This window comes from Bos javanicus, chromosome 11 (genome assembly GCF_032452875.1).
Source record: "Bos javanicus breed banteng chromosome 11, ARS-OSU_banteng_1.0, whole genome shotgun sequence".
NCBI classification, from domain to species: Eukaryota; Metazoa; Chordata; class Mammalia; order Artiodactyla; family Bovidae; genus Bos; species Bos javanicus.
The window spans coordinates 102,127,698-102,152,507 of record NC_083878.1 but is presented as its reverse complement, the minus strand read 5'-3'; the positions used below and the strand labels follow the sequence as shown (position 1 = coordinate 102,152,507).

The following is a 24,810-nucleotide window of genomic DNA, read 5'->3' as shown; positions in this document are numbered from 1 at the left end:
TTTTTGGCTGCTCTGGTCCAAAATCACTGCAGATGGTGATTGCAGCCATGAAATTAAAAGATGCTTACTCCTTGGAAGGAAAGTTATGACCAACCTAGATAGCATATTGAAAAGCAGAAGATACTACTTGGCCAACAAAGGTCTGTCTAGTCAGTTCAGTTCAGTCGCTCAGTCATGTCTGACTCTTTGCGACCCCATGAATCACAGCACGCCAGGCCTCTGTGTCCATCACTAACTCCCGGAGTTCACTCAGACTCACGTCCATCGAGTCAGTGATGCCATCCAGCCATCTCATCCTGTCGGATATCCCCTTCTCCTCCTGCCCCCAAATCCCTCCCAGCATCAGAGTCTTTTCCAATGAGTCGGCTCTTCACATGAGATGGCTCAAGTACTGGAGTTTCAGCCTTAGCATCATTCCTTCCAAATAAATCCCAGGGCTGATCTCCTTTAGAATGGACTGGTTGGATTTCCTTGCAGTCCAAGGGACTCTCAAGAATCTTCTCCAACACCACAGTTCAAAAGCATCAATTCTTCGGTACTCAGCTTTCTTCACAGTTCAAGTCTCACATCCATACATGACCACTGGAAAAACCATAGCCTTGATTAGACAGACCTTTGTTGGCAAAGTAATGTCTCTGCTTTTGAATATGCTGTCTACGTTGGTCATAAGTTTCCTTCCAAGGAGTAACTGTCTTTTAATTTCTTGGCTGCAGCCACCATCTGCAGTGATTTTGGAGCCCAAAAAGATAAAATCTGACATTGTTGCCACTGTTGCCCCATCTATTTTCCATGAAGTGATGGGACCAGATGCCATGATCTTCGTTTTCTGAATGTTGAGCTTTAAGCCAACTTTTTCACTCTCCTCTTTCACTTTCATCAAGAGGCTCTTTAGTTCCTCTTCCCTTTCTGCCATAGGGTGATGTCATCTGCATATCTGAGGTTATTGATATTTCTCCTGGCAATCTTGATTCCAGCTTGTGCTTCTTCCAGCCCAGCATTTCTCATGATGTACTCTGCATGTAAGTTAAATAAGCAGGGTGACAATACACAGCCTTGATGTACTCCTTTTCCTATTTGGAACCAGTCTGTTGTTCCATGTCCAGTTCTAACTGTTGCTTCCTGACCTGCATGTAGGTTTCTCAAGAGGCAGGTCAGGTGGTCTGGTATTGCCATCTCTTGAAGAATTTTCCACAGTTTATTGTGATCCACACAGTCAAAGGCTTTGGCATAGTCAGTAAAGCAGAAATAGATGTTTTCTGAAACTCTCTTGCTTTTTCGATGATCCAGCGGATGTTGGCAATTTGATGTCTGGTTCCTCTGCCTTTTCTAAAACCAGCTTGAACATCTGGAAGTTCACGGTTCACGTACTCCTGAAGTCTGGCTTGGAGAATTTTGAGCATTACTTTACTAGCGTGTGAGAGTGCAATTGTGCGGTAGTTTGAGCATTCTTTGGCATTACCTTTCTTTGGGATTGGAATGAAAACTGACCTTTTCCAGTCCTGTGGCCATTGCTGAGTTTTCCAAATTTGCTGGGATATTGAGTATAGCACTTTCACAGCATCATCTTTCAGGATTTGAAATAGCTCATTTGGAATTCCATCACCTCCACTAGCTTTGTAGTGATGCTTTCTAAGGCCCACTTGACTTCACATTCTAGGATGTCTGGCTCTAGGTGAGTGATCACACCATCGTGATTATCTGGGTCATGAAGATCTTTTTTGTACAGTTCTTCTGTGTATTCCTGCTACCTCTTCATAATATCTTCTGCTTCTGTTAGGTCTATAGCATTTCTGTCCTTTATCGAGCCCATCTTTGCATGAAATGTTTCCTTGGTATCTCTAATTCTCTTGAAGAGATCTCTAGTCTTTCCCATTCTGTTGTTTTCCTCTATTTCTTTGCATTGATCTCTGAGGAAGCCTTTCTTATCTCTTCTTGCTATTCTTTGGAACTCTGCATTCAGATGCTTATATCTTTCCTTTTCTCCTTTGCTGTTTGCTTCTCTTCTTTTCACAGCTATTTGTAAGGCCTCCCCAGACAGCCATTTTGCTTTTTTGCATTTCTTTTGCATGGGCGATAAGTATTGATAAAAATGTATTTCATGGAGTTAACACATGTATATGCGTATGTGACATTTCACATATGCATAAACATATCAACATTTCACAAAATAATTTTACAATGAAGGATGCAGACTGTTTTATTTAGTTTTTAAGGTTGGTTATGGTCACTAAATTTGTATCTCAGAAGAATTTTAAAATCACTTTCCTATGCTATATTGCCATGTAGAGGTGACCTTTGATTTGTTCTCTTTGCATTGTTTCTTTCCTTTTTTAAACTTTATAATACGGAACATTATAAACATACAGAAGTAGATAATCAGAGCATTTAATCCATAAAATGTTAGTATGTGTCTCTAAAAGGTAAGGGTTTTAAAAAATATATCAACATACCAATAATAGTTACTTAATATCATGTTTCTAGTTAGTGTTTAAGTGAATGGAAATGGTTATCCTACATGCTTTACTGGAGTTTGTTCAAATCAGGATTAAATACAGTTCACACATTGCATTACAATTTGACCCTTGAACAACATGTGTTTGAACTCTGAATTCACTTACATGCACATTGTTTTTAATGCATGGACTTCCCAGGTGGCTCATTAGTAAAGACCTGCCAAGCAGGAGGCATGGGTTTGATCTTTGGGACCAGAAGATCCCTGGAGGAGGAAATGGCAACCCACTTCAGTATTCTTGCCTAGGAAATCCCATGGACAGAGGAGCCTGGCAGGCTACAATCCATGGGGTCACAAAAGGGTTGAACATGACTGAGTGACTCAGAAATAACAGTTTGCTGCTGCTGCTGCTAAGTCACTTCAGTCGTGTCCGACTCTGTGCGACCCCAGAGACGGCAGCCCAACAGGGTCCCCCGTCCCTGGGATTCTCCAGGCAAGAGTACTGGAGTGGAGTGCCATTGCCTTCTCCGCAATAACAGTTTAGTAATATGCCGAGGTTAGTTGAATCCATGATGCAGAATCTTGGATATGGAAGGGCTGGTGACTAAGTTATATTCGAATTATATTGGTATATTCAACGGTGTAGAAAGCCGGTGCTCTAACCCCTGTGTGTTGTTCAGAATTTGATTATAATTAGTGTCTTGTGTTTTTTTTTCAGTCATCACCTTTTGGTTTAAAATGTCTTTGAAAATCATGTTTTTGCTTGAAGTACTTTATTCTGTATGATGGTTTTTTCTTCCTCCAGTTTTATAGAGATATAATGGACATACAGCACTGTACAGTTTTAAGGTGTACAGCATGGTGATTTTTTTAAGATTTTGACATATAGTTGGTATATCTTGTGTCTTTTAAAACCTGTAGAGAATTCCTCGCAGAAGGCAATGGCACCCCACTCCAGTACTCTTGCCTGGAAAATCCCCTGGACGGCGGAGCCTGGTGGGCTGCAGTCCATGGGGTCGCTAAGAGTCGGATACAACTGAGTGACTTCACTTTAACTTCTCACTTTGATGCATTGGAGAAGGAAATGGCAACCCACTCCAGCATTCTTGCCTGGAGAATCCCAGGGACCGGGGAGCCTGGTGGGCTGCCATCTGTGGGGTTGCACAGAGTCGGACATGACTGAAATGACTTAGCAGCAGCAGCAGAGAATTCCTATTTTAAACAGATTCTTGCTGTATATAGACAGTTGTTCACTGAATGAAGTAATGAATGTGTTGTGCTTTTAGGTTCGGCGTTGGGCTATCCTGACTGCAAGAAACTTGGGGAAAGTGGATAGAGATGATTACTATGACTTACAGGAGGTTTTGACTTGCCTTTTTAAAGTTATTGAGTTGGGACTTTTAGAAAACCCAGACATTTATACTTCTTCTGTCCTTGAGAAGGGTAAACTGGTTCTTCTGCCTTCACACATGTATGATACTGCCAACTACAAAAACTATTGGTTAGGTGAGTATTGTTGCTATACAAATAACAATTAGTATTTTGTAGTAGTGTTTTTTTTTTAAAGCCTACAATAATCTGGCACTTTTATTTATTTTTTATTTGGCAGATAATTGCTTTATATTGTGTTAGTTTTTGCCATACATCAACATGATCCAGTAGTTCTTAACGATTATCCAGCAAAAGTCATCTCATTTGGTAATCTGATCAGAATTGCTAAATAATAGATTTCATAGTTTCCAGTTCTTGTCCTGTCATTAAATTGACCATTACAACATCTCTTTTTAAATACTTTTTATCATAGAAATCATCTGTGTAACAAGTATCTTTTGAAGTATGGCAAGTAGATCTTTTATTTAAGGCATTATTAGATGTAACAAAATATTAGCATAACAGCTGACTTTAATAGAATTTGATCTATTGAAAAAAGGAGGTTTAATACTTCTTTTCCTATCTGTAAAATATTTCCTGGCAGAAAGAGATTAACTTTGGTTTTCAACAAATTCTATATTGAACTTAAAATAGTTCAGTCCTATTCATTGATTTAGAGTCTTAGTCATGTGTATATTTGGCAGTGATGGGTACTTGAAATATGATGATCTTAAAACTTAAGGGATCTTCAATTATATGAGATTAAATTGTGTGTAGTCATTTTGGAAATTGCTTTTTAACAAAGTTCATAGTATTTTCCCTTTTATTCAGTCTAAAGTCGGAGAAGGCAATGGCACCCCACTCCAGTACTCTTGCTTGGAAAATCCCATGGATGGAGGAGCCTGTTAGGCTGCAATCCATGGGGTCGCTAAGAGTCGGACATGACTGAGTGACTTCACTTTCACTTTTCACTTTCATGCATTGGAGAAGGACATGGCAGCCCACTCCAGTGTTCTTGCCTGGAGAATCCCAGGGATGGGGGAGTCTGGTGGGCTGCCATCTGTGGGGTCGCACAGAGTCGGATGTGACTGAAGTGACTTGGCATCAGTCTAAAGTTCTGTTCTTGGGAGCAGTTGTATGTGAATGTCTCAGACTTTAGTGTCTGAGGCACTGGATTATGTTTTGCTTCATCTTACTGCCATGTTATTATTCTGCCAACTAAACCAGAAAAGACTTTAGAACAGTGTTAATGTAATCAGGTCAGCCAAACTATATGTGGTCTTACAGGTATCTGTATGCTGCTGACCATTCTTGAAGAGCAAGCCATGGATTCACTGTTGTTGGGCTCAGATAAACAGAATGATTTTATGCAGTCAATACTTCACACCATGGAGAGGCAATCAAATGGTAATAAACTTTATTTGCTGAATTTTGTGATGGTGGTGCACTTTAAAATTACTAGAGTCACTAAGAATTTGGATGTATGATATGGAGGAAGAAAATGAACACTTTATGGTTTTTGTCACAGATTCAGAATGTTAAATTGGAAAGGATCTTTAGAATTTAACCTTATTTTCATAAGAGACTGAAGCCCAGAGGTGTTAACTTACTTTCTCACGTTGCAGTACTCAATCAGTAGTAGAATGAAGACTAGACTAGAACCTAAAGGAGATGAATCTCTAATAATGTGATAGTAAATTTATGCAGAAAGCTTCTGCTGTCCCACTAACTCACTTTTGCTTGGTTTTTCATTTCACTTCAGTTTTATAGTTACACTGTCCAACACAATGACTGGCAGCCAAATGTGATTGTTTAAATTTATACTAATGAAACTTAAAAATTGAGGTTTTCAGTCCCATTAGCTATAACTTCAAGAGCTCAGTGGCCACATGTGCCTGGCTGCTACCATATTAAACTGAGCAGACAGTGAGCCATTTCTATCATCACAAAAAGTTCCCTTGGACAGTGCTGCTCAGATAGCCTAATAAATAGGGTCTAAAATTGTATTTGTTAGTAGAGGCCAGCTTGGTTTTATCATGGTTTTTTCAGGCTTATCAGTGAGAGTCTGTACTAGTGTTTCTAATCTTAACCTTTTTTATGAAGGAATGAATCATCAAAGACCAAGCACGCCAAATCCTGTGAAAATACAATTTTTTACCCACTTTCACTTCTCTTTAGGCAACTTCGGTATAGATACAAATTCTTTTGTGGAGAAGTTTAAAAGAAATACGTAACTGTTACTGTTTCTTTGATCACATGTGTTTTCTTGTGAGATTATTTCTGATCAAGGTTATTACTAAATTCACTTACCAGAATTTACTAAGTAATTTGTTCATTTCTTTCCCAGTGCTTTGCACGTGCATTTCTGTTTTCTCTGTTAATCCAGCTCCCCTAACATGCTTCAGAATGAGTCACCTCTTTATGAAACTTTCTGTAATTGTCTTTACCTTACTGATGACTTCGTATTTGAGAGTTTGCTAGACAAAAGATAGCTGCAGTGTAGGATAAAAAAAATATATGAGAGGTTCTACACAAATGACTATGATTTTTTTTTTTTTTAAGTAGAGTCTAAGATCCCTGAAGGAAATAAAGCAGAAAGTTCTTGGGTTGTCAGAGATTGTGTGAGTGAGACCACTTACTCCAAAGAGTACTGTGGAAGGTCAAATGACTGAGAGTGTTTACTCCAAGGGGAGGTATTTGAGCTGAAATATAAGGAAGGATAGGAAACTTTTTTTTTTTGATTGGTGGTACTAATAGTGAAGCTGTTCTAGTTCTTACTTGGGAAAAGCCAGTGATTCTTTTTTTTTTTTTTTTGCTATAGATAGTGTATCTTTATTTTACTATGAAAAAATAAATCTGAGAAGAATAGAGTAAGATCTTACAAGTGCTTGAGTGAGAACTTTGATTTTCCTTAGAAAACAGTGAGGAACAGTTTAAGGTTTATGAGTGGGTCAGTGTTTTGCCACTGCACATAGAGAAGTAAGAAACGACTGGATGCCAGAGGATGGGAGTAGTGGGCATTCCTGCCGGTTGGATGGAATGGAAATAACAAGGCCACATTGAGACAGGGGTGGATGAAAAGAGTGCATCTCTGCTTGTCCAGTGCCTCAGGGATTCAGTCTCGTGCACCAGCCAGATGACACACACAATTCAGGATTTCTTGTATCACGGACTTTGTTTAGATCTGGAGATACCAAGTTTTTCTTACTTCTCCCTTCCTCACTTCTGCTATTTATTGAAGGATGAGAATATAAAGGTCTGGAAGAAGCAGAGTAGGAAAGATTCTTAAAAGTGTGGCAAACAGGGTAAGAAAGTTGAATTTATCTATCTAGACTATCTCTGTTCCACGTGAAAAAATTTCTTAACCAAGGTGTATTGCTTTTAAAAAAATGCAAACACTACTTAAATATTTACCAGCTTTCTAAGACCTGTGGTTGGCAGGGCTTAAATTACTTCCTGCTTTGCTTTCAGTTTTGTTGCTATCCAGGTAAAGGGTGCTTAATTCTCAATATATTTTAGTACTTTTTTCTAATTGTTTTTTAATTTGGCAATTACTCCATTATGTTTCAGATAATAGTGTGGATCCTTTCTGGCCAGCATTACACTGTTTCATGGTGATTCTGGATCGCCTTGGATCTAAGGTCTGGGGTCAACTTATTGATCCTATTGAAGCATTTCAAACCATTATTAACAACGTGAGCTACAATAGAGAGATCCAGAACATACGGAACAGCTCTGTGAGGTTTGTTCAGTTCCTGTGTCAGGATTTCAAACAGTCTGCATAAGGAAGTCTATTAATTGACATGATTTTTTTCTTCTTTTTTTTCCCCCTTTAGTTCAGTAATTTCTGTTTATTCTTAATATTTTTAAGGACCAAGTTAGAACCGGAGTCATATTTGGATGATATGGTGACTTGCAGCCAGATTGTATACAATTATAATCCTGAAAAGACCAAAAAGGTATAAAGCATTTTCAGAGTTCAGATGATACTCTATTGCCTTTATATTGTATAGACAGTGCAGCGATCAGTTGCAGTGCTGATTTTATGGTATATAGCTATTCTGAATCAACTGTTGCATAAAATTTTTCTGATTGAACAGTAGTGTCTGGGGAAAAATGGGCACACTTTGCAATTTTTAAGTATGGTTAGGAAGGGTGGAATGTTTATGGCATGGGGAAGATAAATCATGTGACTGGAAATCAGAACCAGCTGATGGAAAGAATTTCACAGCGCACGGAGGTTTTGTAAATTTAACCTTTTCATGAAATTTTAGCCTCAAAATTGAACTGTTTTCAGTTTCTTGGCGGTCCGTATGTGTGCACCAAAACAGGAAAATTGAGCATATATTTTCTTGTTTACAACTGTGTGTCAAGCAGCCATGAATGGTGCTTGTTTATCTGAACGTCTGTATCTTTCATTTTAGGATTCGGGGTGGAGATCAGCCATTTGCCCTGATTATTGTCCTAACATGTATGAAGAAATGGAAACATTAGCTAATGTGCTCCAGTCAGACATTGGTCAGGACATGCGTGTTCATAACAGCACATTTCTGTGGTTCATCCCTTTCGTGCAATCCCTCATGGACCTGAAGGATCTGGGTGTGGCTTACATAGTGGAGGTTATTCACCATCTGTACTCTGAAGTCAAAGATGTTCTCAACCAGACAGACGCTGTGTGTGACAAAGTCACTGAGTTTTTCCTTCTGATTTTGGTGTCCGTGATTGAACTGCATAGAAATAAAAAATGTCTACATTTGCTGTGGGTTAGTTCCCAGCAGTGGGTGGAGGCTGTGGTGAAGTGTGCCAAGCTCCCAACCACAGCGTTTGCACGGAGTTCTGAGAAGTCATCTGGAAACTGTTCCAAAGGCACAGCAATGATATCATCCCTGTCACTGCATTCAATGCCCTCCAACTCTGTGCAGCTGGCTTGTGTGCAGCTGATTAGAAGTCTCCTGAAAGAAGGCTATCAGCTTGGGCAGCAGACTCTCTGTAAGCGGTTCTGGGATAAGCTCAACTTATTCCTGCGAGGGAATTTATCTTTAGGTTGGCAGTTGACTAGTCAGGAAACCCATGAGCTACAAACTTGTTTAAAGCAAATTATTAGGAACATAAAATTTAAAGTACCTCAGTGTAGCACTTTTGTGGATCTGAATCCTGCATGTAAGACGCCTCCTGCATCTTATAAAGAAGAAAGTGAACAAATAGGGAAGAAGTCTGAAAAAGATGTGCACTGTCTAGAAAATTCCAGCCCAACATCTTCTAAAGAACCAATGAAAGCTGATGCATATCAAGTGCAAGAGAGTATTTTGAGCAAAGCAAACAATGCCATAGAAGAGAGTAAAGAGCCATATTATATAAAAGATTTGAAACTAGAAGGCCACCTCTCAGCTGAGTCATGTTTGAAACTGAGTAGTAAAAACCTTGCCTGTGAAAGAGTTCAAAATCAAGTTAAAATAAGTACAGGGAAATACAAGTCTGTAAAAGAGAATTCCTCATGTACCCCACAGAATGGTACTTTAAGAAATGGTCCAGAAAAAGTATTTGACAGAGGAATAATAATATCAAGGCGCTTATTGACTGTTTCTAGCACGGATTCTCTGGAAAAAGTGTCTGCCTCCGATGAGGACTTCTCGTTAAAGGAAGATGGTCTTGGCAAAAGCTCAAAAGCAAAATCTAAGACACATAAAGATGGAGTCTGTGCTAAGTTGTCACATGTAATAAAAAAGCAACGCAGGAGAAGTATCAGTTTAGAGGAAAACCTGACTGTATCTAGCATTGAGGGTTTCTATTCAAAGAAAGATATAGGAGGTCAGAAAGGAGGTAGAAACATATGCAATCCTTCTTTAGTCCCTAATGGTATTCTGGATGATAAAAATGGAGAACAAAAATCTCAAAGCTGTTTACTGCTGAAAAAGAAAGAAGTAAAGAAAGAAAAGTTAGATCTTTTCTCTACCCCTGAAAACAGTTGTCAAATACAGGAATGTCATGTTGATAGCAAAGATTTGGTCTCACTCACAGAAATGACCAATATCTGCATGACGAATGCATCTCCCTTTAAAGAGCCTGTGACTGGACATGAATTGAGAGATAGGAAAATTAGTAGGAGCACTGATCAGTTTTCTTCTAATTTAAGAGAACAGGACCTTAGCAGCAGTCCCCAGCCTGACACCTTAACAGATTCTCAGGTAGATAGAGACCTCCACAAATTATCTTTAATAGCTCAAGCCAGTGTTACTAAGTTCCCATCAGATTCAACTGAAAAAAGTTTATCCCAAATACAAAGAAAAGTAAAAGATGAGAAAAGATGTTTCACGGCAAACCAAAATGTCAGGGAAACCTGCTGTGGACAGGTTATTATTATTTCAGATTCCGATGACGATGAAGATGAGGAAAGAATTCTGGGTTTGAAGAAACAAATGAGAGAGGTCAAAGCATGCATTGAGAAAGAATGTCCAGAGCAACATACTTCAATAGCTAACACAAATGTGGAACAGAAGGTGTTAATAAAGGAAGAAAATCCAGTGTCCCTTTTGGAGTTTGAGGAATCTGATTCTCAGTTTTTTGAGTTTGAGACTCCATGTGAAGTGTTTTCAGTTTGGCATGATCAGAAACCAGACAAGAATTCAGCTCAAGAGAATGAAAAAAATCCATGCTCGACTCATGTGGGTGATAGTGCAAATGATTTGGGTTATGAGACAGATTATGTGCCTGAAGAGGTCATTAAAAAAGTAGCAGAGAACTTTGAAGAGCGCACAAAACCACGTAGTAGTAGTACTTCTGTTGAGGAATTTTGTGAAATTGAAGTAAAAAAACCCAAGAGAAGACGGTATGAAAAACCTATAGCTGAAGATCCTCTAAGGCCTTCTTCATCTTCTGTTAAAAATGAGGACCAGTCTGATATTCTTAACAAGGGAAATCTGAGTAAAAATGATTTTAAAGGTGTAGACGCAAGATCTACAGTTCCCAGTTCAAGTGTTCAGAGAAACACTGTGGTTTCCCCAAAGAAGTCTCTTCCAAAGCCTCGCATGTATTCCAAACCTGTCAGGAAAGTTCCAGTGGTTAAAGCTTCTAAGAAATCCCATTCAGATACCAAGAAAGGGCAGAGTAAAAGCTCCCATTACATAAGTTGTAGAACAACTCCTGCTATTGTGCCGCCAAAGAAATTTCGCCAGTGTCCCGAACCAACTTCAACGGTTGAGAAACTTGGCCTGAAAAAGGCTCCTCGTAGGGCATTTGAATTGTCCCAGCGATCTTTAGAGTGTATAGTTCAGCTACGTGACCATGGCAAAACTGTTGGAGTAGTGGATACCCGGAAAAAGACGAAGTTAATTTCTCCTCAGACTCTCTCTGTCAGAAATAATAAGAAACTGCTGACGAGTCAAGACCTTCAGTTGCAAAGGCAGATGAGATCCAAATCACAACAAAACAGACAAAGTTTTGATTGTAGAAGTACAGATACAACACGAGCAGGGCCACGTGCTGCACAGAGCTCTGCTGTGCCAGAATCAAGTAAGTCAGATTACAGTCATGGAGGAGCCGAGGTGACTGCTAACAATAAGGGAAAACAGTTACTAACATGTCAGTCTTCTGAAACAGAACCCGTGAAAGCAAACCAGTGTAATCCTGTCATAGTAAATGGAAGAATAGCAACAAATGAAGTCATTGTTCCTACCTCAGAGGACCTGTTAGACAGAGGTGACCTAACAGTTCATCATTTAGAGGTGGCGACTTTGAAAGAGGGAGAGCCTCAATTCAGCAGTGACATAGAGGAAGATGATATATTCTTAACACAGCGTGACCCTGAAGACATGGATTTATGTTCACAAATCGAGAGAGAGAATGATAAACTCATTGAAGTCATTCATGGAAAAGATACAGTGCAGGGAGAGGAAGAATGTGTGAGTCAGCCTCAGTTGGAATCTTTGAGTAGCACAAAATGTAAGTACAAAGATTGTGTTGAAACTCTGAAAAACCCAGGTGAGTACTGCTCAAAACACTCAAAAACTAAAGCCACAGATGAAGATGTATTCCGTAAACCTGGCTTGCCTCTGTCTGCATCAAAACGTTCGAGACCTTCCACGACCAAGGTTTTTAGTTCAAGCAGTACTTCACGGATTGCTGGTCTCTCCAAGTCTTTGGAAAGTACCGCAGCCCTCCCATCATCTCTGAAAAATAAGTCAAGTGGGGCACAGTCTGTTCTTAAAGGACCACAGCCACCCCTTACGGTGTCTCTGAAGCCAGTGGCTGAAGTGAAAGGTCTGTGCAATGTTTTCCCTGCTCAGACTCCAAATAACTCCAACAGGCAAGTTCTGAGAGTTCCATTTGGGGAAAGCAGACCTTTTTTGACTTCCTCTCCAGTAAACATTCTCACGTCGTCACAGTCCATCTCTGATACTTTTGTAAAAGAGGTCTTGAAATGGAGATACGAGATGTTTGTGAACTTTGATCAGTGTGGGCCCCCGTCGAGTCTGTGTCAGTCCATCGAAAGACGGGTGCCTATCAGGTTTCAAGACTGTGGAGATTATTTTAATGTGTTTTTCCCTTTGATGGTCCTGAATACTTTTGAAACAGTAAGTATGTATTTTAATCATATACATCTAGATTTTGAAATTGCCTTTCTTTACCATGCTAGGAGAACAGCTAAAATATAACTTGTAAATGTCATGTTGAACAGACGTTGTGCCAGACACTGTTCTAGATGCTGGTCATACAGAGGAAATACCAATACTTTCCTAATCTCTGCCCTTCTGGAACTTATGGACACAGTCCAGGGGTGGCAAAGGAGGAAATGTTTTTTAGTGCAAAAGAAAGGGAAGACTTCTCAGAGGAGATAGTCTCCCATCTGCATTTAATTATGTTTAAAAAAAAATTTTTTTAATTGGAGGATAATTTACAATATTGTGTTAGTTTCTGCCATACATCAACATAAATCTGCCATAAGTATACATATGTCCCCTCCCTCTTGAACCACCCACCCCATCCCACCCCCTCTAGGTGTCACAGAACACTGGATTGAGCTCCCTGAGTCATACAGCAAATTCCCCCTGGCTGTTTTACATATGGTAATGTATATGTCTCAGTTCAATTCGTCCATCCCTCTCTTAGCCCCACTGTGTGTCCACAGCTCTCTTTATGTTTGTGTCTGCAGTACTGCCCTGCCAATAGGTTCATCAGTACCATTTTTCTAGATTCCATATGTATGCATTAATATTCAGTATTTGTTTTTCTGACTTCACTCTGTATTCCAGGCTCCAAGTTCATCCACCTGATTAGAACTGACTCAAATGCATTTCTTTTTATGGCTGAGTAATATTCCATTGTATATGTACCATAACTTCTTTATTCATTTATCTGTCAGTGGACATCTAGGTTGCTTCCATGTCCTAGCTATTGTAAATAGTGCTGCAATGAACCATGGGGTACGTGGGTCTTTTTCAGTTATGGTTTCCTCAGGGTATATGCCCAGTAGTGGGATTGTTGGGTCATGTGGTAGTTTTATTCCTAGTTCTTTAAGGAATCTCCATACTGTTTTCTGTAGCGGCTATATCAATTTACGTTCCCACCAACAGTGCAAGAGGGTTCACTTTTCTCCACACCCTCTCCAGCATTTATTATTTGTGGATTTTTTGATAATAGCCATTCTGATCAGTGTGAGGTGATAGCTCATTGTAGTTTTGGTTTGCATTTCTCTAATAACAAGCAGAGGATGAGATGGCTGGATGGCATCACTGACTCGATGGACATGAGTCTGGGTGAACTCTGGGAGTTGGTGATGGACAGGGAGGCCTGGCGTGCTGCGATTCATGGGGTCGCAAAGAGTCAGACACGACTGAGCGACTGAACTGAATAACAAGCATTGTCGAGCATATATTCATGTGTTTATTAGCCACCTGTATGTCTTCTTTGGAGAAATGTCTGTTTAGGTCTTTTCTCCCACTGTTTGATGGGGTTGTTTTTGTGCTGTTGAGCTGCGTGAGCTGCTTGTACATTTTAGAGATTAATCCTTTGTCAGTTGTTTCATTTGCAGTTATTTTCTCCCATTCTGAGGGTTTGCTTCTTCATTTTGTTTATAGTTTCCTTTGCTATGCAAAACTTTTAAGTTTAACCTAGGTCCCACTTATTTTTGTTTTTATTTTCATTACTCTTGGAGGTGGGTCAAAGAGGATCTTGCTGTGATGTATGTCAAAGAGTGTTTCTCTGAGAGTTTTATAATTTCCTCTTAAGAGTTTTATATACATAGGTATACCTGTGGCTGATTCATGTTGATCTTTACCCCGTCTTCTTAATCTCTTCTGCTTCTGTTAGGTCCTTGCTATTTCTGTCCTTTACTGGGCCCACGTTTGCATGAAATGTTCCCTTGGCATCTCCAGTTTTCTTGACGAGATCCCTAGTCTTTCCCATTCTGTTTCATTTTGCATTGTTCATTTAAGAAGGCCTTCTTATCTCTCCTTGAAATTCTTTGAAACTCTGAATTCAATTGAGTATGTCTTTCCCTTTCTCCCTTGCCTTTTGCTTCTCTTCTTTTCTCAGCTACTTGTAAAGCGTTCTCAGACAACTTGCGTTCTTGCATTTCTTTTTCTTTGGGATGGTTTTGGTCATTGCCTCCTGTACAGCATTACGAACCTTTGTCCATAGTTTCTCAGGCATTCAGTCTACCAGATCTAATCCCTTGAGTCTATTCATTGTCACCACTGTGTAATCATAAGGGATTTGATTTAGGTCATACCTAAATGGCCTAGTGGTTTCCTACTTTCTTCAATTTAAGCCTGAATTTGGCAATAAGAAGCTCATGATCTGAGCCACAGTCAGCTCCAGGTCTTGTTTTTACTGACTGTATAGAGCTTCTCCATCTTTGGCTACAAAGAACATAATCAGTCTGATTTCATATTGACCATCTTGTGAGATGTCTTCATCCATGTGTAGAGTTGTCTCTTGTGTTGTTGGAAAAGGGTGTTTGCTGTGACCAGTATGTTCTCTTGACACAACTGTGTTATCCTTGCCCTGCTTCATTTTGTACTCCAAGGCCAAACTTGACTGTTATTCTGGGTATCTCTGGACTTCCTACTTTTACATTCCAATCCCCTGTAATGAAAAGGACATCTTTCTTTCTGGTTATTTCTAGAAGGTGTTGAAGGTCTTCATAGAACTGGTCAGCTTCTTCGACGTCAGTGATTGGGTCATAGACTTGAATTACTGTGATGTTGAACAGTTTGCCTTGGAAATGAACTGAGATCATTTTGTCATTTTTGAGATTGCACCCAAGTATTGCATTTCAGACTCTTTTGTTGACTGTGAGGGCTATTCCATTTCTTCTTAGGGATTCTTGCCCACAGTAGTGGATAAAATGGTCATCTGAATTAAATTCTCCCATTCCCATTCATTTTAGTTCACTGATTCCTAAGATATTGATGTTCACTCTTGCCATCTCATGCTTGACCACGTCCAATTTACCTTGATTCATGGACTTAACATTCCAGGTTCCTACGCAGTATTGCTCTTTACAGCATCAGACTTGACTTTCACCACTAGACACATCCACAGCTGAGCATTGTTTCCACTTTGACCTAGCCTCTTCTTTCTTTCTGGAGCTATTAGTAATTGCCCTTTGCTCTTCCCCAGTAGCACATTGAACACCTTCCAGCCTGGGGAGCTCATCTTCATTTATCATATTTTTTTGTCTTTTCATATGGAAATCAGCCCTGGGTGTTCACTGGAAGGACTGATGCTGACGCTGAAACTCCAATATTTTGGCCACCTGATGCGAAGGGCTGACTTATTTGAAAAGACTGTGACGTTGGGAAAGATTGAAGGCAGGAGGAGAAGGGGACGGCAGAGGATGAGATGGTTAGATGGCATCACCGACTCAATGGATATGAGTTTGGGTAAATTCTGGGAGTTGGTGACGGACCAGGGAGGCCTGGCATTCTTCAGCGCATGGGATCACAAAGAGTCGGACACGACTGAGCGACTGAACTGAACTGAACTGTCCATGGGGTTTTCAAGGCAAGAATACTGGAGTGTGTTGCCATTTCCTTCTCCAGTGGACCATGGTTTGTCAGAACTCTTGACTCAGACCTGTCTCTCTTGGGTGGCCCTGCACAGCATGTCTAATGGCTTCATTTAGTTACATAAGCTCCTTTACCACAACAAGGCTGTGATCCATGAAGAGGCCAATAATGTTGTCTGCCAGAGGTTCACATAAAAAGAGCTATTAATAGAAATGTTTATGATGAAAGGATTTGTTGTTCAGTTGCTTAGTCACATCCAACTCGTTGCAACCCCATGATAGCATGCCAGGCTTCCCTGTCCTTCACTATCTCCCAGAGTTTGCTCAGATTCATGTCCATTGAGTCAATGCCATCCAACATCTCATCCTCTGTCACCCCCTTCTCCTCCTGCCCTCAGTCTTTCCCAACATCAGTGTCTTTTCTGGTGAGTCAGCTCTTCACATCAGCTGACCAGAGTATTGGAGCTTTAGCTTCAGCATGTTAACTGTACATGCTCCTATTTTCTATTTGTTACCCTTGTTGTTTATTCCTGTTTTTATTGTCCCTGCTCTTGTGGTTTTAATTGAGCACTTTATATAATTTTATTGTCTCTCTATCCTTAGAATATCAACAAAATTTTTTTTAGTGATTGCCTTAGAGCTTGTAGTATATATTTACAACCAAGTCTGTGTTCAGATAACACTTCATGGATAGTGTGTCTGCCTTACAATAACGAAATATTCCTGATTTTTCCTTGGCATCCAATGTATCACTGCTGTCATTTGTTTCACATACACATAGGCCTCCATTAACAAACACACACATACATAAGCATCCATAGTTTAATACGTTGTTGCTATTATTTTGAATAAGCTATTATCTGTTAGATGAATTAAAAATAAGAAACAAAAGTTTTAATTTTGCTTCACGTATTCATTCTCTGATGGTCTTCCTTTGTTTATGTAGATTTGAGTTCTGACCTATATAATTTTCCTTCTCTTTGAATATCTTTTAACTTTTCTTACAAGATAGGTGCAGTGGTGACAAATGCCCTCAAATTTTGTGTGAGAAGATCTTTATTTCTCCTTCACTTTTAAAGGATAATTTTGCAGGATTCCGAATTCTAGGTTGGTAGGGTTGTTTTTGTCTCAGTCATCTTAAATGTTTCACTCCCTTGCATTTGTCTGAAGAGAAGTGGGATGTAGTTCTTAATCCTCTCTGCTATAGAGGGGGGGTTTTTCCCCTCACTGGCTTCTTTAAAGATTTCTTTCTATCTTTAATATTTCAAATTCCTAAAGTGTGAATATGATATGATATGTTTCCTAAAGATGTAGTTTCTGGCATTTATTCTGCTTGGTATCTGAGCTTCCTGGATCTGACATTTGGGGTCTGATATTAATTTTGGAAAACTGAGTCGTCATTGTCTCAAGTACTGCTTCTTCCCCACCCTCCCTCCGCCTCATATCCCCATTATGTGTATGCTGCAGCTTTTGGCATTGTGGCACAGTTCTTGGATATTCTGGGGTGTGGCTTTTTTCCTCATTTTCTTTGTTTTTCAGCTTTGGTAGTTTCTGTTGCTGCATCCTAAATCTCAGAGATTCTTTCTTCAGCAGTGTCCATTGTTCTAATGAGCCCAGCGAGGCATCCTTCATTTCTGTTAGTGTTTTAGCCTTTCCTTTGGGATCTTTTTCAGAATTGACATCTCATTCATTACTTTATCCACCTATTAGTTCATGGGCTACTTTTTCCTTTAAAGTTAGTATATAAATTAATATTATTTTTGAAAAATTGTTGGTCTGACAGTTCCAGTATTCCTGCTATATATGACTAATTTTGATGCTTGTTCAGTCTCTTCAAACTGTGTGTTTTTGTGTTTGAGAATGCAGTTATTTTTTGTTGTAAGGTGGATTTGATATACTAAATAAAAAGAACAGCAGTAAATAGACATTTAGTAAATAGTACTGAGGTATGGGGGAAGGGAGAGCATGCCATAGTCCTGTGATAAGCTTTCAGTCTTTTTTATTTTTTGGCTGTGCTGAGTCTTCGTTGCTGCTCGGGCTTTTCTCTAGTTGTGGCGAGTGGGGGCTGCTCTCTAGCTGTGGTGCAGGGACTTCTCATTGCAGTGGCTTCTCTTATTGCAGAGCACAAGTTCTAGGGTGTGTTGCCATTCCTGGGCTCTCTAGAGCACAGGTTCAGTAGTGCAAGCACTAAGTTGCTCCCTGTCATATGGGATCTTCCTGGATCAGGGATCTAACCTATGTCTCCTGCATTGGCAGCAGGATTTTTTTTTTTTACCACTAAGCTACCAGGGAAGCCCAGGTGTCAGTCTTTTAGTGAGCCTTTGCCTCTGGCTTTCACACTCATTCATCTTGGTTTCTCCCTGCCTCCTCAGGTGAGACAGGATGACCAGAATGGGTTGGAGTAGGTTTTCTTCCCCCAAGTAGGTTAGGCTCTGATAAAAGCCTAGCAAGTTTCAGTTCAGTTCAGTTGCTTAGTTGTCTCCGACTCTGACCCCCATGGACTGCAGCACACCAGGCTCCCCTGGCCATCATCAACTCCTGGAGCTTGCTCAGATTGATGTCCATCGGGTTGGTGATGCCATCCAGCCATCTCACCCGTTGTCATCCAGCAAGTTTAGCTCTGGTAAAATAGTTTTTGTATAGATCAAAGCCGTGTTAAGAAGGTTAGAATGGAGGTGGGAGGGAGGCTGAAGAAGGAAGGGATATATATTTAATAGATGAATCAGGTGGTTATACAGCAGAAATCACCACAACATTGTAAAGCAATTATCATCCAGTGAAAAATTATTTTAAAAGGTCAGAATACTCTGATGTATTTTAAAATGGTTCTAAAATTCCTAATCCTCAACACTGCTATATCCACTCCCCCTCTCCCACCAAAGGACACAGGGAATTTTCTCCTACATTTACTGTGGGGGCCTATTAGAGCTCCTAGATGTGAAACTCAGCAGACTGTTGGATATCCCTTATGACTGGGTCGCCTTGGAGTTTTTAAGCATTCAGAGTTGTTTATACTGAGCCTCCAACAGTGTGTCAAATCCAGTTCAGGTTTTCTTCCTGGCCATGGAGGTTTCTGCTTAAGGGTTTCTGCTCTGGTAAGTCTTGATTGTCTGTATCCACCTTTTTGTCTCTTTATACTTGTTAGGATGGACTGGTGATTTTTAAGTTCCATACATGCCAAGCTGGAAACCAGAAGTCCTAAGTTAATATTTACTATTTCTGTCACCTGGGATTTCTAGGTTCTGGATTTTGTTGTTGCTTACTTTGGAAAAATTTTCAGATGTCTTTGCTTTCTCAATTTGCTTTTTTTGCTTTGCTAAGGTGGCACAGGAATGGATCAGCTCTCCAAACAAAGAGAAATTCCATCAGTTACATTTACGAAAATTTCCTGGTGATTATAAAAAATACTGGGAGTTTGTGGGTAAGTTCTTTCTTAAGTAACTTGCACTGTGTCATGTAATAATTGGAGAGATTTCTTTTGAGGGAACAGGATAATTGTTTGAAACCTCTTACAGGTTTCCTAAGTTGAATCTTATGTAGAATATGTTTAAAGTCTTACTTAATGAGGATAATTAGTAGTGCATATATTACTGCTAGACTTGCTCCTCATCTGTGTGAAGTGTGGGGAGGTGGTGAGGGGGGTTGGGTTATTTACCTATTTTGTGACTTTTTTTATTTACTTAACTCAGCAAATATTTATTGACTGTGTACTGCCTGATAGTGTGTGATTCTAGATGCCACATATGTAGCTGGGATGAGAACATAAAATTCTGCCTTCACGAAGCTTACATTTGACTTATTTTCATTTAATCTGTTGTAAATGTCTTTTCAGTATTTGTAATTATTCTGTTGTTAGCATGTTCCATAGTTCTGTTTAACCAGTTTCTAGTTAGATGTGTGTATTGTTTATGATTTTTCACTATTACACTGAATAAATCCTTTTGCCTGGATCACAGTGTATGCATTTTAAGACTTGATTCATATTGCCTCTGTCTACCAAAAAGAATTCCATTGTCACGTCTAACATAAGAACAGAAGAATGTGTCTCTCCTCATTTGCTAGTTTAAACTTTTCCCGTTTTACATGGGAATTGTATCTCATTTGAGGTTATACATTTTGTCCCCAAATCTTTAGTGGTCTTTTATATTCTTGGGATTAGAAAGGGTCACATAATTGTCTCTGCATACCATGTGTCGTTTTTCTGTTAGGGAGTTTGTTTTCTTCTTATTTGTGTGCATTTGTTGTAACTTTTTTTTTAGTTTCATTATTTGTGTTCAGTTTCACATTTGGTTTTTGAGGCAGTTTTTATCTTCTTACGTTCCTAAACGTTACTGTTCAAATTTTGGTTTTAGAAATTAAATAGTTTCATGTTTTCTTGTAATTTTATATTTCTTTTTAATATTTAAGTAACTGATTTATCTGCCATTTATCTTTATGATAGAATCACATAGTCTTTCCTCTTGTTTCTGACTTCTTTCATTTAACATGTGTGTAATTCATCAATTTTGTGTATATTTTCAGTACTTGTTTTAATTGCTGTAGTATTATTTCAGTGTATAACTACATCACAGTTTTACCGTTGATGGAGATTGTTATTTTATTTTTTGGTCAAGCCATGTGGCTTGTCCTAACCACTGGACCACCAGGGAATTTCCATTAATGGGCATTTTTTCCATCAGTTTTGGTCTGAAGGTCTTCTTTTGTATCAGGAGTCCACAAGCCCAACCCCAGGTTCAGAGATTCACTAGGACAACTCACAGGAATTATATTCATGCTCATGGCTGTGACTTCTTATTGTGAAAGGATACAAAATAAAATTAGCAAATGGGACTAAGCACATGGGAGAAGTCTAAAGCAGACCAGGAGCAACCTTCAAGAGTCCTTTCCCAGTGGAGTCACACAACAGGCACTTAATTGTCCCACTAGTCAGGTGTGACAAAACATGTGACATGTTACCTACCAGGGAAACTGAGGGACTCAGTGCCTGCAACACCCTCTGCCCATTCCAGATTCATAACTTTCCAGAAGCAAAATGGGTGTTTGACATAAACCATAGAGAAAGAATTTGGCAAACAGGTTAGATGCAGTGCACCATTGTCATCAGTGAATGAGAATTGTCTGGAAATCCAAGTTCTTAGATGCCAATGTGAGGGGGGCAACTTGTAAGCTTTCTGAGGACAGAAGAAGCCTCAGGCCTGCTATGTTAATAACTCTTCTACGCATAGCATTTTATGAATAATGCCACTGTGGTCATTCATGTGTCTGTAGTGTCATGTGAGGGCATTTTTGTAGTCTTGTCTCCTGAAATGAGTTGTATGAGTTCAACTGAAGTAGATAATGCCAAGCCAGTTTATACAGAAATTATGCACCCCCATCAGTGTATGGAAGTCACATTGTTCCATGTTTATACCAACACATTTGTATCGATTGTGCTATTAATTTAACCTGTTACTGTGTGCGTACTAATGGCCATTTGTGGTTTTATTTTGCTATCAATGAACTTGAGCCCCTTTTTATATATTTAGTAGATGCTTAAGTAACCTCTTTGGGGAAGCCAAAAGACTTGTTCATTTTCTGTTGTCTTTCTCTTACTGATTTGTAACGAGTTCTTTGTATAATTTGGATATAAACCGTTCTCCCACTTTGGCTTGCATTATGACTCTCATAGAGATGTCTTTAAAATTCTTGTTTAGAATTTATTTTTAGCATAACAAATGCATTTGTGTATTTTTTTATGGAATGCTCTATGACTCATTGAAGAAACCTTTCCCTTCTGCACGTCATATATATATTATCTTAACATCTAGAACTGGTGCCAGCAAATAACAGCTTGCACATCTACCCCATATCTTGTTTTTATATTGCCCTAGAGTAAAGTTTTTGTATATTTTTAAAAGGTTTTGAAAAAAGATGGTGATGATGAATATGTAGCAGATTCCATATGTGGCCTGCAAAGAAAAATCTGGCTCTTTACAGAAAGTTTACCAATCCCTTTTCTAGAGGCTTCACTGTTTTGTCAACCTGGAATCGATTTTGTGCATGAGTAAGATGTAGGGGCCATGTTTCATTTTTTTCCCCTAATGGAGATGTAATTATCCCACTACTGTTAATTGAAAAGACTATCCTTTCTTCATGGTCTGTAGTGCCATGTTTGCCATAAATCTAGTGGCTATTTAATGCACTGATATTTTCTGGACGCCTTTCTCTATTGGATCATTTGCCTACCTCAGTGCCCATGTCACATTGCTTGATTAGTTAAGCTTTAGAATAAGTTTTAGTAAACAAGTCCTCTTAGCTTGTTTTGCCTTATGAGTACATTGGCTATTCTTGTCCCTTTGCATTCCTGTGTAAGTTTTAGAGGAAGAAAAATGTTGAAGTTTGTTGAAAATTGGCAAAGTTGGTACCAAACTTTTTAATTAGAGCGTGCTGTTTTCCCAGCCCCATTTATTTTACCGCTGTCCTTTCCCCTTGTTTGAAATGCCACCAGTAGGCTCAGAATGCTTCTATGTACTTGGATATTTGTTTCCAGGTTTTCTCTGGGGATTTTGAAAGTAGAGCACAAAAGTGGGAATTTTTTGATTAAAAACTAAGGTAAGTTTCAAGGAAAGGAAATTTATTAGCTCCTTTTGAATATTATGACTTCATCTATTTTGGTGTTGTAGCAGTAAATTTTTAAGAAAAACTTTGTAATACTCTGTGATCAATATTTGAAAATGCCCACTGGCTTAGACCATCATTTTTGAAGTGTGTATGCTACTTGCTTGAACTCTTAGTACAAGGGTTTAATATCCTTTAGTTAATCTTATGTATATTTATTCTGTTAGAATAAATGCTGACTTCTTACTGTTTTACAGTTTATCTTGAGGAATGTGAGCTAGCTAAACAGCTTCATCCAAGGGAAAATGATTTGGTGTTTTTGGTTCCTGAAAGACTCAATGAGGAGAAGAAAGATTTAGAGTGGAGTCACCTGGAGGATGCCTGTGAATATTATTGTGGCTATGTTCATAAATTCCGTCGTACTTCAGTCAGTGAGTACCTAGTGAGACTCTGTAGAGAAGTCTGTCAGAAACTTGTCTTCTCATTTCCTTCTAAATTAGGCTTTACCAGCCATGTATTTGCTGTACATTTAGCTGATGTACATTTATCAGACTTGTGTTTGTGAGGCTGATGATTTATTTACCTTTCCAAGACCTCTCTTAGATTTTCTAGACTCAGCTGGAAAAGGCCCAGTATTTCTTGCTTTAGACTTCAGATTTAAAAGTGTTCTTTTGTAATGTCTTCTTTTCCTTCTAGTAAATTTCTTCATCTGTCAGTGTTTGTTATAAAACATAATTTGCAAGCCATCTGTTTGTTAAATCACATTCCAGCTTTGGTTTTCTGGCTAATTATTAATGAGCAGACCAAAGATGTAACTAACTGTAAGGCACCTTGAGCGCTTTACTGTTTCTGTCACTTTCCTCCACTGTGTTGTAGGGGCTTCTCTCCCTAAGGGAGCATAACAGAAATAATGTTAGCTTGAATTTAAGGAGTACCAACTATGTGCCACACAGTGTGCCCTGTCCTTCCTGTGCACATTTACTATCTTTTCCCAGAGCCCTGCAAAGCAGAATTAGTTGTTCCCTGCTTATTGGGATATCAGAGGTCGGGATGTGGAATAACTTACCCAAGGTCACCCTTAGTATTAAATGGTAGGTTCAGAATTGAAACCTAATTTTATTTGACTGAGAAGTCCACATTCTTTATATAAGCCAAGCTGCCCTTTTGACATTGCTGCTTTTTTTAGTCTCTCTTATGTGAAGAGAATATGATTTCATTATTCCTTCACCTTTTTGCGTTACATCTTATAAACAGCAACAAAGCTGTTGGAGTTGAGCAGTGTGCCGTGTCGTAACTGATATGCTGTGTTTACTCTCGTGTGAGCACAGCTCAGCTCTTCATGTAGGATGCGTGTAGAAGAGGAGCTGTGGGGATACATAGCTTTGTCTGTGCTTTTGACTCTGACAGGTGGCTACATTTGCCAGAGTTCTGTTTCAAAGGTGGCCTCCTTCCCTGAGCTCTTCATGTATCTAATACTCTGCCATCTCCATTTGGAGATTATTAGGCATTTAAAATCTACTCCAAAAAGAAACACTTGATTTACTGCCTGATGTGCTGTTGCTTCAGCTTTTCCCATCGTAGGATGCAGTACCTCCATTCTCCCAGTTACTCAGCCCCAGACCTCAGAGTCATGCTGGAGTCTCTCTCTCCCTCACAGGCTCCAACCAATTCATCAGGAAGTCCTGTTACTGGCCCATCCTTTGCAGTATATCCTCCATCCTGGCCCCACCTCTCCCACTATATCCTGGCCCACAGGACCATTCACTTTCACCTGGATTCACCTGGATTAAGTGGTCTTTTTGCTTTTCCCATTGTAGTGTATTCTTCATTCACCATAAGTGATTCTTTTAATGTGGGCGTTAGAGCAGGTCCCTTCCCTACACAGAGCTGTCCTGTAGCCCTTGACCTGACTCAGAGTCATTACTGCAGAGGCCTGTGAAGAGTAGCCACCAGTAGTTTCTCAGGCTTCGAGCTCGCTTCCTCCCAGCACACCAGCCTTCTCTCTGTTCCTCAATAATCCAGATACCCTGCTGCCTTTGTGGTTGCTGATTCCCTGCCTATAACATAATTTTCCAGTTATCAACATGGCTTCATTGTATTAAGACCATGCCCAAATGTCATCTTATCAGGAAGGTCTTCCCTGACTCTTGTCTGCATAACACTCCCTTACATCCCTCTTCACTTCCTCATCCCCCTCCTCTGCATTCTTCATGCTACTTACCATCACCTGCCGCCGCCTCCTAAAAAATAAGCCTCCTGAGGATAGGAATGTTGCCTGGTTTGTAGGAGCCATTCAGTAGATAAATAGTAATTTACCTTCACTGAGTAAATTATTTGAATGATGTGTAGAAAACACGTTATAAAACACTTTGTTCTGAATAAC

General features: G+C 39.4%; 1 protein-coding gene across 8 annotated transcripts in view; it reads left to right on the top strand.

Moving 5' to 3' along the window:
* SETX (senataxin) overlaps positions 1–24,810 on the top strand; it is a 91,540-nt gene that overhangs the window by 32,962 nt on the left and 33,768 nt on the right. For all 8 annotated transcript variants that reach the window (XM_061433932.1, XM_061433933.1, XM_061433935.1 and 5 more), the window contains 7 exons: positions 3,739–3,958; positions 5,111–5,230; positions 7,394–7,565; positions 7,695–7,782; positions 8,248–12,393; positions 19,152–19,251; positions 22,685–22,858. In XM_061433932.1, coding sequence (XP_061289916.1) covers positions 3,739–3,958; positions 5,111–5,230; positions 7,394–7,565; positions 7,695–7,782; positions 8,248–12,393; positions 19,152–19,251; positions 22,685–22,858 — 5,020 coding nt within the window. The remainder of the gene's footprint in view (positions 1–3,738; positions 3,959–5,110; positions 5,231–7,393; positions 7,566–7,694; positions 7,783–8,247; positions 12,394–19,151; positions 19,252–22,684; positions 22,859–24,810) is intronic.